This window comes from Elephas maximus, chromosome 14, assembly GCF_024166365.1.
Source record: "Elephas maximus indicus isolate mEleMax1 chromosome 14, mEleMax1 primary haplotype, whole genome shotgun sequence".
Lineage (NCBI taxonomy): Eukaryota > Metazoa > Chordata > Mammalia > Proboscidea > Elephantidae > Elephas > Elephas maximus.
In genome coordinates, this window is record NC_064832.1 from 8,302,561 (window position 1) to 8,323,466 (window position 20,906).

General features: G+C 42.7%; 1 protein-coding gene across 1 annotated transcript in view; it reads left to right on the forward strand.

Moving 5' to 3' along the window:
• The first annotated feature begins 4,681 nt into the window (after window positions 1-4,681).
• Window positions 4,682-20,906, forward strand: part of LOC126058414 (uncharacterized) — a 97,149-nt gene continuing 80,924 nt past the window's right edge. The window contains exons 1-2 of the mRNA XM_049853485.1: window positions 4,682-4,690; window positions 5,271-5,845. Of these exons, the coding sequence (XP_049709442.1) occupies window positions 4,682-4,690; window positions 5,271-5,845 (584 nt within the window). The remainder of the gene's footprint in view (window positions 4,691-5,270; window positions 5,846-20,906) is intronic.

Consider the following 20,906-nt stretch of genomic DNA (forward strand, 5'->3'; position numbering starts at 1 on the left):
TGAGCAGGACGGGGGTGTGCTGAGGAGTGGGTGCTGAAGGTGCTGAGTCAAGGGGCGTTTAATATAAAGTTGGGTCAAGGAGAGTTTGTTGACAAGGATTTATTGCCGTAGCAAGGGTTCTGGAAATGGCTTTAATATGCTGTGGGATTGCTTTTGGAAGCTTAGAAAAGGCAATGGCCCACATTCTCTGAAATCGAAATGCCAGACCTGCTGTGTCAGATGTTGGAAGAGGGATTACAAGCCTCCAATATGTGGGCATGTCTGAGTTAGTCTTCTCTAAGACCATTTCTTGGAGGTCCTGAAGGATACCCATTTCATCAGAAGAATAAGGAATGCGGAGATGAGGGGAGCACCAGCAACACAGAGCTTACCAATATGTATACTTTGTAGGGAGTCCCTGGACACCACAAACAGTTAAGTGCTTGACTATTATCCAAAAGTCTGGCAGTTTGAACGTACTCAGAGGGTCCTTGGAAGACAGTCCTGGCCATCAACTACTAAAGGATGAAAGCCTTAAAAGCACTATTGAACAATTAGTTCTACTATGCCCACATGGGGTGGCCATGAGTCAGAAATGACTTGATGACAACTAACAGCAACAATCGTCTATAGGCTCAGGTTGTTAGTGGGAGCTGGGCTGCCTAGTAGCAATGCAAATCATGGGATCCCAGCTCCACAGAGGCCAGGTGGAAGTACTTAACTGTCAGAAACAAGTTGTGTGTGATTACAATAATGGTCAGCAGGTCAGAGTAGTAGTTATCTATTGAGGCATAATAGAGTTCCCCAAACTTAGCAGGTGTGAGATAAATGGAAAATTAATATTCAACTCATTCTGATAAATTTGGAACTAGACAAAAATTTTGGTATCACTCAACATAGTTTTAAGGTGAAGGAATAAACTAGAAAATTTAAATAGCTAGTATGAGTATAATAAGAGATTTTTCAAATAATGATGATATAATTGCATACCTGAATAAAAGACAAATACATCAAAATCAATAGCTTGTCTCCAGCATAGACATGAGGGTCTCAAATTGGCAAGGGTGAGAAGGGCAGACCGTTCTCTTTCCCCTACGACTTGACTGGATCAAACTGTATTCAAAACTGTAAAATATTTAGGAAAACATTGTTCTGACCAGAGCAGCAAAGGACTTCTGTGACAAAAACTAATGTACTGAAATACATAAAATGAAACCTGAATATATGCAAGAAATATGCCATATTTTCAAATGAGAAGTCTTGTCAATCAAATGGAGGTCCCTAAAACTAATATATAAGTGGAATGTATTTCCAGTTGGAATATTAAGATAGTTGTTTTTGAATTGTATACAGTAATCGTATGCTACAAATAGTACAGTAGATAACACAGGATGTTGCTGGTGTTAGGAGACTTGGAGTCCATTTCTGACTCATAGTGATCCCATTTCACCGCCCCATAGGGTCTTCTAGACTGTGATCATTATGGGAGCAGAACAACAGGTCTTTCCCCTCAGTGCCCCCTGGTGGGTTCGACCTGCCAAACCTTCTTTGGATTAGCAGATGAGCACTTAATCACTGCAACACTACGGCTGCTTTAAAAGGTATAGAGAAGAAAAACATGAAAAAGCAGGATACTGACAGGTGTCTCCCTCTTCAGGTAACCGAACAAATTGATATTACATAGCATAGAAACTGACAAGTCGACCAATGAAAGAAAATCTGCTAAGAAGTCACAATAACCATTGATACAAAGGCGCTATTTTGAGAAAATTACATTTATTTAATAAACGGTGCTGACTCAAGTGATCGTTCTGGGGGACAAAGCTTGCAAAAATGTGATACACAAATGATAGATTTGGAAAATCATGTGAAATGGAGATGACAAGACTTAATAACAATTTCCATTTTACACAGAAGGATAAAAGTTAAGCACTTGAAAAATGAGCAGTGAATTCAAACAGATCGTTCACAGCAAATCCACATGCCCAGTAAACATAGTCCAAGTTGCTCAAAAACACTGGTAGTTAAGAAAATATCAAAGTCCCAGTGAAACTGGCACAATTTAAAAATCAACACCATCTATGGCTGGCTGGGCTGTGGAGAGACGGATACCCTGAGACATGGCTGGAAAGGTGCTTTAGGACAGCCTCTAGGGGAAAGACATGGCCATGGCTCTGTACTTTTAAAACATACTTTGAGCTGGAAATCTCACTCTATGGAGTCTATTCCACAGAAACAGATCCTGTAGTACACAACGGATAGTTATTATTAGTGTTGACCAAACATTGACTGTACATTGATAGTTGAATGATAGATAACTTATGGTAAAGCTACATCATCAATAAATGAGTTGTAGTAGTTAAGTGGGAAAAATATCTGTGAAGTATTATTGAAGTATTACTGAAAAAATCTAGGTGCAGAGAAGTGTATATAAAATGAGCACATCTGGGTTAAACAATATCAATTGTTTGAATATGCTTGAATACCTGTTTATGTTTATGAGTGTGTATAAGTCTGTGTGCTTGTTTAAGCAAGGATAAGAGAGACTACTTACCACATTGTTAACCTGAATTATCTTGGATTCACTTGCAGGAAAGAACAGGGGGAGGAGAGCTAGAACACGCAGGAAGAGTGGACTTAAAAAGCATGGATGATAATGTTTCCATTTTAGTAGTGTTACGTATGGACGAACAAATCTGTCTTAAAGGGAGAAAGCCAGAATATTCCTTAGAAGCAAGGATGGCTTTGGCCATGTTATCAAGAGGGAGGGACCAGTCCCTGGAAAAGGACATCATGCTTGGTAAAGCAGAGGTCCAGTGAAAAAGAGGAAGACCTTCAATGAGATTGATACAGTGGCTGCAACAGTGTGCTCAAATATAGCAAAGATTATTAGGATTGCACGTGACCGGGTGGTGTTTTGTTCTGTGGTGCAAAGGGCCACTGTGAGTCAGAACTGACTTGATAGCTTCTGACAACAACATGTAGAAGTCCAGATAAAGTGTACTGAATTGATATCATCTATTTAAATTATTCATGTAAGTTAAAAGATCAAAAAATATAGTGTCAGTGCCATATCTAATGACTTACAGAGAATCAAGGTAGAATATCAAGTAAAATAAGGGGCGAGAGCAATGTGGGTGGAGTGTGACCAGGCTTTCATAAAAGTAAACACCCCAGCAGATGTACTTGTGTACCTGTGACTGTGTATATGTGTCCCTGCAGAGAGGTGTAGGGAAGGATACACGAGTGTCTATTAACATTGGATACTTTGGGGGAGCAGGACCAAATTACATATGAGGGTGGGACCCTGACATAAATTTTTTTGTCACACAAATCTGTGATCTTGCAAATGTGATAAAAAACAATTTCAGAGCTTTGGAAATTCATAAACATCATAGATATATGTATATTTTAACGTGTTTTGTTAGATATTTAAAATAGGTGAAAATTCTCCAGAATGACAGACAAAAGATTTGAATCACTGGCAGGAGAGCACACCGCAGAAAGTAATAATCAGATCCAGTGGATTTCTTGTTGTTCTTGGAGCCAGTGAGTTCTTCTGGTCTCTATAACTGGAAATGACCAAAAATAACTTTGGGAAGTCAGTAGAGTTACCCCTCAAATACGTCCTGCAAGTACACGTCTACAGCTAAATGTAGAAGGCTGGACACCACGTGCAATCCACTAGGTAACTCATGCGCCTCTAGAAGATTCTCTTTCCTGAATATGCTGCTTCCACCTCCTCCCTGCCTAGCCCCACTGGATAACCCACCTTTGTGCATTGTAGGCCCCATTCAGGTCTGAGCATAGATCATAGAGGACATCAACTGGGAAGGTAGCTTTTAAGAAGAAAGATGTTGATGAAAAGATTTCAGAAACCAGCACCTCCCCAGCCAGCCTCTCCCCAGCCTGGGAATGCCAACCCCTCCCACCCTGATACCTCTGAGAATCTCTGAGTTTTCGGTTTGGATCCTTAGGAGACTGCAGAATTTACCTGGTCTGAACACCTTGTTTCTTTTCTGCCTGTGACCCTCTGCCTCGCAGGAGCCGTCCCTGTCACTCTGAAGAATACACACAGGACAGACTGTGGACGGAGGTGCCCATCCTAGAGGCCCTGCCCTCCATTCCTCTGCCCCTGGGGGGTTCCCTGTGATACTTGTGGTCTCATTTCCTAGAGAGATGGATACACCCCTGTCATGTCCAGGGCTTCCCCAGACTTGGGATTTGATGTCGCGACTGAGACTGGGGCTTTGTTGTCCACTGTTGAGTCTGGGCCTGAATCTGCCCCTTCCCACCATTACCTCTGATCACCTGTGTTCTCGCTCTTCTCCCTGGGTTTGAAGCCTTTCCTCTCTTTTGGTTCTTTCACCTCAGAGGGCCTTTTTCTTCCAGTTCTTTGACCTCGCGACAGGTCAGATTTGACCACAGGAAAACAAAAAAAAATTAGCAAGTTTGTTTGACATGTCAAGAACCGGAATGTACAGCTTGATTTTAAGGAGAAGAAAAAGTTCCAAAGCTCTACCCCTTACCCTAGGACATGCTCTACAGGAAATATCCTGCAAGCCCTGGATCAACTCTTATCCACAAATGGTTAACACCCAGGGGGATTTTTCTATACCACCTCCCACTTACATTCCCCTAATGTGGCAAAAAGGATGCATCCCAATCATAAACCCAAATTCACCCTAGGAGACCAGAAGACATGGCTTGGGTGAGTTCATTTTCCTTCAACCTGCCCTCCTCTCCTCCTACCAAGCCCTGTCTCTTTCTCTGCCTCTATACTGCTGGGAAGGGACCCAGAGTTGTTTGTTTAGGGCTTTATGTCCACTGCTCACCTGCAGACATGTTTCCCAACAGCCTGCCATCTCTCTGATTCCTTCTCCTCCAAAGAACTCAGTGACACCCCCTTCACCATCACACCTCAGCAGGGCCCCCCCCCATCCTCCCAAGTCCCACTGAAATCCCATTTCCCTTTCCCTATTTATGCTGTGCTCATCCTTAGGGTCCCAAGATCTCACCATCCAGATGAGGCCTGTCCTATCCTCTCCTGGGCCAGGGGAGCCTCTGAGGGGACCTGGTGTCTGCGGTCAGCTATCTGGGGCTTCTTCCATCCAGATCCCCCTTAGGGCTGGAGTTCTCTGTGCACTTGGGTTGGGAGGGTTGGGGTCACAGGGGAAGGAGGGTAGGATCTTCCAGGGGAGCTGGGTGAAACGAACCTGAATGGAGGTCTCTCCTGAAGGGCCCACGTTTCCAGCCCAAAGGCCCTGCTCCTCCTAGTCCCGGGGTTCTAGCACGTCTTCAGGCGCTTCCCCCTCTGGCCTCGGTGGTGTGCCTGCTCCTTCTGCAACCTGGTCTCCTGCCTCTTCAGCCTGTCCAGCTGGTGCCTCAGCCTCTTCAGTTCTTCTCTCTGCTTCTCCAGCTGCTCCTCCAGGCGTCTGCAGACCGCTCTCTTCTCCCTCACCTCCCTCTTCTTGGCGGCCATCAGGCAACGCCTGGCCAGCTGGTGGCAGCGTCTGGGCCTGCGCTGCACTGAGCGTGGCAGCCGCCTCTCCAGCAGCTCTTCAAAGAAGACCCGGCAGCTGAAGCCCTGGCTCACACCATGCTCCGCATGGGCCACGAAGGCCTCCCGGGACTCGAACACGCGGCAGCAGGCCACGCAGCGGAAGCCGCGCTCACGGGTCACCAGCCACTCCGGGGTGGTTGCGCGGGGTCTCTCAGCATGCTCCTCCCCTTGGTCAGTGGGCTCCTGGGTACAGGTCTGGGGCCCCTCCTGCCAGGGCTCCAGGGTGCTGACCAGGGACTCAGTGTTGGCCAGACTGGGGGCAGAGCCGATGGTGCTCTCCTCAGAGAGCTCGGCTTCAAAGACCTGGGGCATGTTGCCCACGGGGGCAAAGGAGGTTTTGGTCTGCCAGGAGACCGCCACCCCCTTGACCGTGCGCACCTTGGTGAAATATGCGCACCTGACCCATGGCTTTCCTGGGGCAGCCCGGTAGCTGGAGGAGTGAGGGGTCTGCTCGGTGGAAGATGAAGGAGAAGGGTTCTCGGATTGTTTTGGAATCTTCCTGGGCCTGGAGCTTCGACTTTTTTCATGGGACGTTGTTGACTGTTGCGCATTTTCCTCTTGGATAGAGACCTCTGAGAATAGAGAGTTAATTTAGTTGAGCTTTCAGGGTCCTTATTCTCACCTGTGAGCCCAAAGCTTTGGTCATAGGGACCCCTGGAGGCCTTTCCATCACCACATCCTCCACCTCTGCAGACCCCATGGTTTCTTTCTTCTTCCCCAGAGACCCACCACCCTTTGGGGGCACTGCTGTGGGAGACAAAGTCTCCATTGTAAAGTGGCACTGTTTATGGTAGTTCGTTTTTTAAGAAGTTATTTTTCTTTAATTCCACATTTATTGAATTCCAATGAATTTGTTCCTTTGGAACTTAGAAATGACCTCATTCCCATGAAGCTTCATAATAAATGTGTGACTTGACGTTTTGTATGCGGGTGATATTCTTAGTAAATTTGGAGGGTAAACACTCCAGAGCAACGGTCACCTCTTTTCATCCTCTTTTTACTGAAAGGCTTTTTATAGAGGAGTTATACGTAAAGAGAAGAATGTGTATATTTAGTTATGATTCTTACATGTCTACCTCTTCCTTGCACCCTCCTTAACCCAGCCACAGTAGAAGATGAAAATTGTTTTTCTCGGAGTAGAAGCCCAGTCCTTAGTAGATGAAGTGAGGCAGAAAGAGATGGCCGTATCTGAGAACCTTGATGCGAGAACTTCAGATGGACAACACACAGCCTCCTCCGCTGTGTATGTCTCAGTGGGTTGTCTGTGTCAACCTAAAGGTCTGTGTATGTTTCTGAATCTGTGGGAAGGACTGCAGAGTTCAGGATGCAGAAAGAGATGGAGCTAGGTCAGGTGCGTTGGATGGAGGGAAAGCTTGAGAGAGAGACAAGATTCAGAGAGGGAACATGCCAGCAGTTGGTTAGAAGGATACAGAGATCAAGGAGGGAGCAGAAAGCAGGGCTCAGCCGCTGAAGGTCAGAATGGGGCAGCAACAAAGAAGACAAAGGCGGGCAGACTAGTCGGAGAAAGAATGGATAACTAAGAATGATAGCAGAAACTGAGGTTAGCTATAGTTGGAATTTTAAAATTCTTTCCTGCTAGACTTTGAAAACATCATGCTAAATGGAATAAGTTAGTATTTGCCCTAAGTATAGGGCAAATACTGTACGATCTGACTTATATGAAATAAGCAAATATATAGAAAGCAAGGATTATTGGTCGTTGCCAGTTGTGGGCAGGGGGAAGGGGAAGTTTTTCCACTGGGGCATTGAGGTTATGTTAATGGTTGTAGAAAAGTTTGGAGAAGGATATTGAGAATGGTTATATGACTTGAAGAATGTAATGAGTATCACTGACTCATACATCAGCAATTATTCAGTTATGTTTTATGTATATTTTCAACACAATTAAAAAAAATAAAACTTTGCAATTACAAGAGAAAAAAAAACAATCTATACTATAGCTGTCTTTACCTAGAAGAAATGTGAAACCCTTAGGTAAAGATGGTCAGGAGACCTTGGAGGAGAAGGGAAATCCCTAGAGCTAGAGGGGCAGGGCCTTCCTGGACCTTCTTCTGCTTGAGTCCAGGCTGAGGACTGTGGCAGCTTACATTGACTGGGAACTCTGAATGAATGTGTCGTACTGTGCTCCATCACACCACCCACTCCCAAAACCTCCTGATAAATTTGATATATTTTTTTAATTCGCATGATATATTAATTCATTCTCATGAAAAAATTAAGTACAAGTCTCTGTAACCACCCTTCTCCCTGGTCCTATACCCACTGCCCCAGTTGCCCACCTGCGTTCTTTCCACTAACAAAGCAGGAGAGTTCACCAATCTGACTTGTCTGCTACTGTTATGGAAAGCCCCTCAGATGACAGTAGAATTCTATACTTCACTTACGTATTTATTCCTTCGTTTATTTATTCACACTATAATTTCTTACTGTTTACTAATTGACAGGAAGTTTTTCCAGGTGAAAGCCTCGGTGATCCCTTGTGGTCCTTGTTTCCAGGGTGAATCAAACCCCTTGCTGCCCAGCACCCATCGCACAGACTGAATTTTCCTCCCACCCTTACCTCGGGCCTTAGAGAAAGGCCTCTTCCTCACGTATTGCCGCTCCATCCTGGCTGGGTGAAGATGAACCACAAAGGATGGTCACCAGCAAGATGTTTCTCCTCCTCCCACGTAGAGATGATGTCCCAAACTCTCACAAGTTGGGGACCTTGATTTAGGCAGAACCGTTTGTAATTTGGTATCCAAAGTCGCTCTCCCGCAGGAGACCTCAGACCCACAACCTCTCCAAAGAGCAGTTGGGATCTGAGTGAGCACCAAGGCTTCCAGTAACTCTTGTGTGACATCATCACTGACATCGCTCAGTTCCAAGGGCCCAGTTTGAATCTAAACAGCGCACTAGGAAAAAATATGGCAACTGTTGTGGGAGAGGCTAGGAGGCTGGGAGGAGGGAAATTATATCTTAAAAATGAATTGAAATGTTCACTTAAAGAAGTCAACATCTAAGAGGAAGGAAACTGTGAGTTGAGGAAATAGAAGAGTATAATGAGTCGCTATTTCTCCCAAACCTCTTCTCTGGCCCTGAATCAAATCTCTCCAGCCCTAGAAACACAATGTCCACTCTGAACACCTCTCAGGCCTCCTTTGCCACTTAGGCTTCACACAGGCTGTTCCCTCTGACTAGTAGACATTCTCTCCCTTCCTGTTGACTGGTTCCTCCTCCAAGGTACCCAGTCTGTGCTTCTGGTTTATGTATTCAGAGGACCTAGTAATCTTTTAGTAATCCTCCATCATAGCACTGAGTCATAGGAGATGCTCAATTTCCAATTTGTGTCTTCCAAATGTGTTGTAAATAACTTGGGGACAAAGACGAGGTCTGCCTCATATTTGGTAGTCCCAGAAAGTGAGACAGAACCCCACCCATAGGAGATACCCAATATATATCTATTGATTAAATAAAAGACAACTCTTCCAAAAGACTCACCCTTCGTAGCTATCCGTGCAGAATGGAGTTTTTGGTCTGTTGCCTGGAGGTACCATCACTCAGTGGTGGTGTCTAGGCCACTCTCTCTTGACCTCCTGACTCTAAACCCTGTGAAGCCTCTTGGCCTGTCCACACGCTTCTCCCTAGGAGCCACTAAAAAGGGTAGGATTACATCATCACAGAAAAGCACTGAGACTCCGGACGACGTCTATGGTCAACCTGCCTGGGTGGCTCAGGAGAGCCCTCGGGGAAAGGTCCACTGTCCTCTGCTTGATCTCCTTGTTTGTCCAAGGGGCAATTAGAAAAGGAAGAAGGAAATTGTTGAAACATTTTAAGGCAGGGTTTGGGAAGTTGTGCTTGGTAGGTAGAGGAGAGCCTGAGGATTTGAAGGAAAAAAATAAAGATGTCAACGTGGGAGCAGAGGGCTCGCTTTGTGTGACGACAGATGGTAGAATGTGGGCAAGTGGTTGGAAATATATAAAAAAAGAAAATCTCCTAACCATCCACTCGTATTTCAAAATTTAGGTCAAGCATCACTTCCTGGTGGAAGCCTTTCCGACCCTACACCTGGTAGAATTTCCCACCCTGCTCCACACTCTATTGTATTTAAGAAACGCTTCTGCCACAACTAGGGACAAACTTGGTTGCATTTACATGTTGTGATGGATAGCAAAAATGGCCACATGTTCTAATATGTATGTATCCATACATATTATATGACTTACAGCTCCCTTTCTCAAGAGCAAGATTCTTCCTCCACTCCTTGAATTTGGACTGATCTATGATTGCTTTGGCCTTTGGGACAGTACAAAGACCAATAGAAGCAGAGACCGAATATAATTAGACACATCGTGACTTGCTCTCTTACCAAAAACGAAACCCATCACTCTCAAGTATATTCTAACTCATAGTGACCCTGAAGGACAGAGTAGAACTGCCCCATAGGATTTCCAAGGCTGTAATCTTTACAGAAGGAGAGTGCCATGTCTTTCTTCCACAGAGCAGCTGGTGGGTACAAACTGATTACCTTTCCTTTAGCAACTGAGCCCTTAACCACTGCACCACCAGGGCTCCTCCTTGCCTTCTTGCTGCTCTTCAAACACTGAGAACCCATGGGAACAGCCCAGGCCACCCTAATAAATGAGAAGAGACCATTAGAGAGAGAATCCAGCTGAGAAGATTTCAGGCCCTCTGCCCGCCAGCTGACATGGTGGCTGATTCCAGATACATGAGGGAGCCCAGCCGAGAGCGGCTGAGTCTGCCCCAGACCAGAAGAACCCCAAACTGCCAACCCGGAAACCTGTGAGCGAAGTAACTGCTTGTTCTTTTAAGGCACTTCATTTTGGGGTCATTTGTTATACAGCAATTGATAACTGGTCTGTTAACTGGGCTGTTTCTCTCACCAGACTGCAAGGAATCTTTTCTTAATCATTTCTGTATCAACAGTATCTGGCAGAGGGTTGTTCCTGTAGTCATTAGACAGTAGAAATTTCATTTGCATAATTTAAAAGTTTCTATCATTATGTTTTAACTTTCTTTTATAAATAAGATATGGCTGGATTTGCAAGTCTAAGCTGAGTGTACATGTTTTTTCCTAAGGTATTAATCCCTTTTTCTTGCTATTACTCATACATTTAGACATAATTCCCATATTATACTTCATATTCACTGTTCTTTTTTTTTTTTTTTTTATTCTGCCTTTCCTGTTTCTTTTTTTATTGGAATGATGAAATTTCTCTTACTTTCTTTTTCCTTCTAGCTATTTGAAAGTCGTATTTTCAATTCCTATTCATTCATGGCAAACATGAGATCTTTGAACATTTTAACATTTGGTATATTGTATGAAGTTCATATCTCAGTTCTCCTCTCAAACAGTAATTTTTTGCTAGCTGCCATTGAGGTGACTCCGACTAATGGTGAACTTAGGTACCACAGAACTAAAGGTTGCCAGGTCCTGTGTCATCCTCACAAGTGCCAGCAATTTAGATTCCATCATTATGGCTAATGTGCCAGTCCATGTCACCAAGGGTCTCCTACAGCCTTGTTGGCCTTCTTCTTCACCAACCATGATATTCTCCTCTAGGACTGATTAATCTCTCCTGATGACATGTCCAAAGCAAGTGAATTGGACAGTATTCTCTTGTGATCTGTAAGGGTTTAATTGTCTAATTTTCAGAAGTAAATCTCCAGGTCTTTCTTCCTAGTCTGTCTTAGTCTTGAAGCTCCACTGAAACCTGTCCACCATGGATAACCCTGTTGGTATTTAAAATACTGGTGGCCTAGCTTCCAGCATCATAGCAACATCCAAACCACCACAGTACAGCAAACTAAGACAGGCAGTGAGCTGAACAGCATATTGTTGTTGTTAGGTGTCATCAGGTCAGTTCTAATTTATAGTGACCCTATATACAGCAGAACAAAACACTGGCCAGTCTTGTGCCATCCTCACACTTGTTATTATGCTAGAGCCCATTGTTGCAGCCACTGTGTCAATCCGTCTCACTGAGGGTCTTCCTCTTTTTCACTTTCTACTTTACCAAGCATAATGTCCTTCTCCAGGGCCTGGTCTCCCCTGATAACATGTCCAAAGTATGTGATACAAACACTCACCATCTGTGCTTGTAAGGAATATTCTGGCTGTACTTCTTCCAAGACAGATTTGTTTGTTCTTCTGGCAGTCTGTGGTATATTCAATATTGTTCACCAACACCATAATTCAAAGGCAGCATTTCTTCTTCGGTTTCCCTTATTCATTGTCCAGCTTTCACATGCATATGAGGCGTTTGAAAATGTCATGGCTTGTGTCAGGCACACCTTAGCCTTCAGAGTGACATCTGTGCTTGTCACCAGCTTAAAGAGTTCTTTTGCAGCAGATTTGCAATACATCATTTGATTCCTTGATTGCTGCTTCCATGAGCGTGGACTGGGGAACCAAATAAAATGAGATCCTTGATCACTTCAATCTTTTCTCTGTTTATCATGATGTTGCTTATTGGTCCAGTTGTGAAGATTTTTGTTTTCTTTATGTTGAGGTGCAACCCGTACTGAAGGTTGTAGTCTTTGATATTCACCGCTAAGTGCTTCAGGTCCTCTTCACTTTCACCAAGTTTGTGTTATCTGCATATCGTAGGTTGTTAATGAATCTTCCTCTAAACCTAATGCCACGTTCTTCTTCATATCGTGCAGCTTTTTGGATTATTTGCTCAGCATACAGATTGAATAAATGTGATGAAAGGATAGAACCCTGACACAAACTATTCCTGATTTTAAACCACATAGTACCCCTTGTTCTCTCTGAAAAACTGCCTCGTGGTCTATGTACAGGTTTCACATGAGCAAACTTAAGTGTTCTAGAATTGCCGTTCTTTGAAGTGTTACCCATAATTTGTTATGATTCACACAGTATAATGCCATTTCGTAGTCAATAAAATGCATGGAAACATCTTTCTGGTATTCTGGTATTCTCTGCTTTCAGCCCAGATCCATCAGACATCAGCACTGATATTCCTCATTCCCTATCCTCTTCTGAATCTGACTTGAATTTCTGTTGCAACTTCTTTTTAATGATCTTCAGCAAAATTTTACTGGGTTTGGTATTAATGATATTGTTTGATAGTGTCTGAATTTTGTTGAATCACTTTCTTTGGAATGTGCCCAAACATGGATCTCTTCCAATCGGATGGCTAAATTATTCGGCATAGACGATTGAGCACCTCCAGTGCTGCATCTTTTTGTTGAAACATCTCAGTTGGTACCTGTCAGTTCTTGGAGTCTTGTTTTTTGCCAATGCCTTCAGTGAAGCGTGGACTTCTTCCTTCAATACCATCAGTTCTTGATGACCTGCTACCTCCTGAAATGGTTGAACATCGACCCATGCTTTTGTGTGTGTGTGTGTGTGTGTGCAGTGACCCTGTGTATTCTTTCCATCTTATTTTGATGCTTCCTGTGTTGTTCAATATTTTGCCCGTACAATCCTTCACTACTGCATCTCGAGGCTTGGATTTTTTCTTCAGTTCCTTTAGCTTGAGAGATGCCAAGCATGTTCTTCCCTTTTGTTTTTCTAACGCCACGTCTTTGCACATGTCATTATCATACTTTGTCTTCTCGAGCCGCCCTTTGAAATCTTTTCTTCAGCTCTTCTACTTCATCATTTCTTTCATTTGCTTTAGCTACTTTATGTTCAAGAGCAAGTTTCAGAGTATCTCTGACATTCATATTCGTCTTTTCTTTCAGTATAAGGGCTGTATTTGAGGATACCATCATTTTTATAACTTGCAAGTATCCTCTGTCAGGGCAGTTATTGACTGTAGCTGCACACCACCTAGTTCTTCTGGTTTCAGGCTGATGGAGTCCCTGGTTTATGTGGCCATTAAGGGAAGACCTGTTATTCAAGGAATTATACTTAGAGGAAAATTTGTATATTTATGTATAATTTAAAGCTTCTCCTTTAAAATTGCCTTTCCCTGAACAGAAAGCTCTCACCATGTCATTATGAGAAATACTCTTTCAGTGTGAGGCAGAAAGAGATGTCCATATTTGAGAGTCCGATGGTACAAATCTCAGTAGCCAAGACACAACCACATCAACTGTGTGTGTGGGTGGGTTGTATATGGCAACATAAGGGTCTGTATTTTTCTGAGTATGAAGGTAGGATTGGCGAGTTAAGGAAGAAAGAGATGGAAGCATCTTGGGAGTGGAGTGCAAACTCCGTGACAGAAGTTGCAGCAGGGGTCTCTCAAGAGGGTTTTAGAGGCCAGTTAGAAACCTAGGAAGCAAAAGGAAATAGGGCCACTGGAGGGCAGCACTAGAGTAGTGGTGGGGGGTAGCAAAAATAATGGTAGTGGAGAGGGCAACAAAACTGCCCTGAAAGGAGTGGCAAATTAAAGATCCTAGACAAAATTCAGGTTAAGAAAAGTAGGAATATAAAAACATTCTATCCTATAGCTCTCTTTGCTGTGAGGGTTTTTTAGGCCCTTCGGGAGATGTGGGGAGAAGACATAGGAGGAGAAGGGGAGTTCCTGAATCTAGGGGAGGAGTCTGCAAGCCATCTTCTGCCCTAAATGATGTGGGCTCTGGGCTCCTTCAACTTCTCACTCCCAGAACCTCCTGAGATATTTTCTTAATTCTTCACATAGTACATTAATATCATGTCATTAGAAAATATAATAATTAAGTATGCTTCTCTCTAACCACCCTTTCCCCCATCCTATACTCTCTGCCCTAGTTGTCCACTGGCTTCCTTCCTTTCCACCAGGTACAGATCTTAAACAGCAGAGTGCCTCGTCTGAATCTGTTCTGGAAAGCTCTCGAACTCCCAATGAATTCTGTAGCTTGATCCCTCACTTATTCCTACATTTCTTATTGATATAAGAATTTGGTTAATTGCCCACCAAATGACAGGAAATGCTTTCGCAGGACGCTCCTCGTTATGACCTTATCCATTCCCAATTTCTTCATCTTGTCCTATCATGGCTCTCTTTTCTGGTGGAAACCAGACCCTTTGTTCCGTAACACACATCAATCTGGGACAATTTTTCCTCTCACCCTTATCTAGAGTCTTAGAGAAAGGCCTCTTCCTTCTGTATCACTGTTTCATCCTCTCTGGGTGAAGAAGTCCAATCATAGTGATGTTCTGAAGGATCTTTATCCCTTTTCCCAGTTCTTCATGATGCATGACCGTTTGGTGACTTGGGGACCTCGGTTTAGTCCGGAATTTCCGTGATAGAGTAGTTCCAGGTGCTCTCCCACAGAATCTCAGATCGACACCCTCTCCAAAAGAGTAGGTGAGATCAGCGTGAACTTCCATAACCCTGTGTGACATCATTCCTGACATTGCTGAGTTCCATGGGCCCACTTTAAATAGAAACACAGCAAAAAGAAAAATATGAAACAGTTCAAGTAGGAGCTTGAATACTGCCACTCCCAGACTGGGAAATGGGGGCTTAGATATAAAAAAGGAATTGCAACTTTTCTCTGCACTCCATGTCATTACTATCCCTTGGTGGGGAGAGAGAGAGTACAGGGAATCGTTACAGTGTGACCAGGAGTTGATTTCTCCAAAACTTCTCATTTGACTCTCTTGGAATCGTGTCTCTTCAGCCCTGGTCATACAATGTCCGCTCTGAACACCTCTCAGGTCTCCTTAGCCTCTGAGGCTTCACACAGGCTCTTCCCTGTGACTAGAAGATTTTCTCTCCCATCCCATCTGATGGCCTACTCTCTGGTGAAGCATGGTGGTTAAGAGAACTGACCCCATTGGAACAGATTGGGCTTATGAGCTCACCATAAAATGCTAAGACTCAGGAATTTGTGGTCAGCCAGAATAGGAGGTTTAGGAGTTGACTTGGGGAAAGTCCATGACCTCTGCATCTTCCAGGCTCTGCTTTCACTCTGGAGCCCATTTAGAAAAGGAACTGGTAAATGGAGACAGCATTTGAGGAAGCAATTAAGAACATTGGGGTGGTGATGACTTCTCAGAGGAAAATAAAAGTTTCAACAGGGAAATGCTAGGGTCTACTCTTGTATGACTCCAAACTATAAATAGGGATGAGTGGTTGGAAAACAGTAGAACAAAAGATGATCTCCATCTGGTCAGAAATGTTTCAAATGCCTCAGTGGCTTTAGCCTGTCTCCTCAGACTTCTCTCTGGAGAAGACATGGGGCTTCCTGGACCCGGGCCTTTTGTCACCCCTTAACTATCCAATCATATTCCCAACTTGGTTCAGGCATCAATTCCTGGTTGTGCTCTTCCCTAAATATCCTCCTGGTAGATTTGTTCACGTCTTGCTCCCTACTCCATTGTACCTGCAAAACCCTTTACCACAGCATAAAACACAATTGCATTTACTTATTGTGGTTGATGTAAGAAATGTCTACACATTCATCCTCTCTCTGTGCCCATGCCTTCTATGAGACTCTGGAGCGCCTTTCATTAGCAGTAGGAGTCTTTCTCCATCCCTCAGTTGGGGCTGACATTATTGTTTTGGACATTGGGATGGTAGAAAACCTGATAAAATGAGAGAGTTGGAAGACTTTACATTGAGACTTCCCTTTTGTTGCTCTTAAACCCTGAGAACTCATGGGAACATCCTCAGGCCAGCCTGCTAGATGATGGAAGACCAATGGAGGGAGGATCTAGCGGTTTCACTGACTTGATGTTATGAACTGGCTCCCAGCTACCTGGAAGCAAATTGTAGACACATGAGGAAGCCGTGTTGTGAGCCACTGAGGCTGGCCCAGATCAGAAGAGCTCCAAACTGACAACTTGAAAAATTGTGAGCTGGTAAATTGTTGCTCTTTTAAGACACGACAATTTGGGGTCATTTGTTACACAGCAATACATGACTGATACAACTGTTAACTTGGCTGTTTCTCTCACCAGGCATTGAGGGAAATTCTCTGAGTCATTTCATCATCAAGAGCAACTGCCATAGGGTCTCACATATAGCTGTTATAGTGTAAATGTTTGCTGACTTCGTGGATGAATGAATAATATGAATTGTAAGTGAATCAGCACAAATTCATGTGTGCAAGAAAACTTGATATTTCTTTAAATAAACTGAATTCCAACTCAGAGCTCTCGGCTTACAAAATTGGGGTAAAATTTTAACCTTACTTCTTTGCAGGGGTATATTTGGTGTTGGTTTATTTTCTAGGTACCCCGGGGTCTAAAGAAGGACCAAGGTTTGGAGATCTTTAACACACCCATCGCCTCAGCCTATGTGGGTGATCTCTCTAGAAGCATTGTCTCTGCTGCTTCCATTCTCAGATGGAGCATGAGAACCTTGGCAGGGCTGGGAACACCATAACGTGGTTTGTCTACTTGTGTGCCTGCATTACCCTTTGAGGTGCTGCCACCTAGCCCAGGGCATTATCAAGAAGCAGGCCTCACCCCTTCCCAATGTGTAGGTCTCTGCTGTCTGACTCCCACTCTTCCCCTGGGTTCCAGTTCACTCAGCGTGTTTACTCCAGTGAGCTGAGACTCTTACAACAGAGTCTCGAAGTCTCAGGGCTTTAACTCTGTGAGTCCAACTACCTCTTTGAAATGAAGTAGGGAAGGTTGAAAAACATAGGAAGATTTTATTTTGAATTTAATGTTTCAATAAAATTTCTTGCCATGCATTTTCAAATGGTTCTGCCTAACAATTCCCTCTGTCCTCTTACAAGATGCAGAACGATGAGGAGGGAATGTTTGTTGTGTCATAATCTCCAGAAGGATGCAAAGTGCACATGGGGTCCATTCCCCCGATGCTCACACTTGAGCACCACACCCACATGGAAATCTTTGCAAGTGTTACTGAGTCCCTCACACATCCACAGTGAACAACTTTCAGATTCTCATAAGCAGGAATTATTTGTGTCCTAAGACGAGGAACTCCTTGGAGACCCTACTGTGTCCTACAGGGTCGCTGTGAGTCGGAATCGACTGCAAGGCATTGGGTTTTGTTTTTGTTTTTTGGGGGGGTGGTTGATGTCAGCTGCAGGATAGTGTTTAAAAAAATGTTGACAGCGTAGCAGGTAAAACCAACCAAATGAAACTGAAATGAAATGTCTTTTTTCACACTTACTGACCTCACAGTTCCTTCAAAGTGTTTACTTTCCACTGGGTTCAGAGGCAAGAGGGAACTCTTCATGAGAGAGACACAGCTTGGGACACCTCCAAAATTATACGTCTCCCTCCTGATGTTAGGTAACATTACATACTGTTTGGCTGGTTTATCATCTGACTGTTCCACAAACATAGAAGGCCCATGCAGGCAGGACCTTGTCTGCTGTGTTGGTCAGAGTATCCTAGTTCCTGGTGCCTATGAAGCTTCCAAAAATGATATGTCTGATTGAATGAGTGAGTGGGTTTTTATAAAAACCATGGAAGTGCTCTGTTTATGTAGTTACAATAGTGAAAACAAACAGGTATAAGGAAATGGAGACTAGTTATGTGTAATTAGAAATGGAGACTAGTTAATGTATAATGAGAACAGAACTTGTTAATGAAGAGATAAAAAAATAAGATGTGTTAATAGAATGTACCCCCTTCACTTTGGCTGGAGAGAGATATGGTAAAATGGGTTGTTTTCGCCTACTGATTTATAGGTTCTGTGTATTTAATTGAAATGTTAGTCTTTCGGGAGTCACAAATATTTCTATTGAGATATAATTCACCGGCCATAACATTGCCTTTTATAATGTGCACAATTCTGTGGTTTCTAGTATATGGACAGAGTTGTGCAACAATCACCACTGTCTAGCTTCAGGATATTTTCAGTACCCTGTAAATAAACACCCTACATATTAGTAGTCATCTCATTACTCCTTTCCTCCAAGACATAGCAACTGTTAATCTACTTTTTGTCTGTGTTGGTTTGTCTGTTCTGGATATTTCATGTAAATGGAATCATGTACCCCACAGTCATTTCTGTTTGGCTTCTTTCACTTAGCATAATGTTCTCAAGGTTTGTCCATATAGTGCCGTGTATTAGTACCTGATGCCTTTTAATGGCTGAGTAATATTCCATTTAATGAGTATACCACAGTTTATCAATTCATGACTTTTGAATTCTCTCCACATTTTGGCTATTTATAAATAATTCTACTATGAAAATTCTTTCGTAAGTTATTATGTGAACGTGCTTCAGTTGTCCTGGATGCATACCTAGGAGTGGGATTGCTATGTTTCATGCTAACTCTGTATTTAACTTTTGAGCAAGTACCTAACTGTTTTCCAAAGCGATTGGATCATGTTACATGTCCACCAGCAATGTATGAGGGTTCCAGTTTCTCCACATCCTCACCACTTGTGTTGTCCATCCTATTCATTTGAGCCATCTCAGTGGTTTTGAAATAATAGTGCGTTTTGGTTTTGATTCTCATTTCCCTAATGACTAATGAGGTTGAGCTTCTTTTCATGTGATTATTGACCATCTCTATATCTTCTTTGGAGAAATGTCTATTCAGATCCTTAGCCTACGAATTTTTCTTCAGATTTTTGCCTGTATTTTTGCTTTCTTCATATAGTTTTTCATATGCCAAATATCTGTATCTGTATCTTACCAGTTTTAGCCTTCACAGCTTTGGGGTTTTTAGATAATCTTTCTCTTTTACCAACAAAAAGCAAAACAAAAACTCTCATAGTTTCTTCTGAAATTTGTATGGTGGCATATTTTACTTTTAAATATGTGATCCTTTTGGAATTTCGTTTCCTGTAAGCTATGAGAAAAAGGATGAAAATATTTTTACAGGTGATCTAAATGATTACCAAATTGCTGCAAGCACTCCTTTTTGGCTTTTTGCATAAGCCATATCTTAACTGCATTTTCCCATATTCCATGTAGAAAAGCATTTTTACAGAAGGAGGCCCACCATTCCCAGCCATTTCATTTTAAGGTTTTGCTTTGCTACAATAGAAATCCCTTCTATACCTTATCTACACACCTGTTCTCATAGCCAATAAAAATTTTGTGTGAGTAGGACTCCTGTGAATTTATAAGATGAGGTTGAATTTTATAACTGGTTCCATGTGGTGCAGCCCAGCAGGAGGACAGACAGAAGCAGTAGCTCCAGAGGGAACAGAAGGTATAAGAACATGAGCCTCTAGAGATTTGCTGCTGCATTTCACAGAAAGCTCTAGTCTTTTCTTTATAAGCCTATCATTATATATGGCCATCACCTTAGAACAGACGAGAATAGTGCTTTTTAAGTGAGGCATTCAGGACAGAACTGGATAAAAATGTAGAACAAAATCCTAATTCAAAAAAAAAAAAAAAAAAACCAGAATTCTAGGTTGACAGAGACTGGAGAAACCCTGAGAATATGACCCCCAGACATCCTTTTAGCTCAATAATGAAGTCACTCCTGAGGTTCACCCTTAACCAAAGATTAGACAGGCCCATAAAACAAAATGAGACTCCAGGGACATACCATCCCAGGAACAAGGACTAGAAGGCAGGAGAGGACAGGAAAGCTGGTAATAGGGGACCCAAGGCCAAGAAGAGAGAGTGTTGACATGTCTTAGAGTTGGTAACCAATGTCATAAAACAATATATGTCCTAACTGTTTAATGAGAAGCTACTTTGCTCTGTAAACCTTCATCTAAAGAACAATTAAAAACAAAAGTTAGGCATTCAGAAGGAGGGTGTTCATTCCTTAGCAGATGGTTAGACTTATGTGTTTTGGTGAACATATGTACCCATTTCTATTGGGTATGTATCTAGAAGTAGAATTGCTGGGTCATAGAATATATGGATGTTCACAGCTTTAGTAGATATGGCCAAAGCATTTTTAAAGTGGTTGTACCAAATTACACTTTCACTAGCAGTAGATTAGAATTCCAGTTGCTCCATGTTCTACCAAATAGTTGGTATTTCCTTTTTTTTTTTTTTATTTTAGCCATTCTGGTGGGCAGGGTTAGGATCACATTGTGAGCTTTTATTAGAATTCTTCTGATAACTGATGTAGTCCCTTTCCATATGTATGTTGGCCATACAGAAATCTTTTATAGAGCATTCAAGTATTGTCTTTCTATTGAATTCTTTTTTTTTCTTTATGAATCATCCTTTGCATATTTTAGAACCAAGTTTGTAGTAGGATGTATGTATTGCAAATAACTTCTGCTTCCACATGAATTCTCCCTTGTGGCTTGTCATGAACTTTCAAATTAAAAAGCATGCCTTTTACAAAAACAGGCAAACGAAAGTTTATAGGGGTTCCCAGGGACAGGAGGGAGGGAATAAAGGGGTGTTATTGTATATTTTTTTTTTTTATTGCATATGGAAACTGAGTTTCTGTTTACAATGATGGAAAAATCACACTGATTAAGGGTAGGGTTGCACAGCCGATTAATGTAATTCCTGTCAATAGTGTGTACACC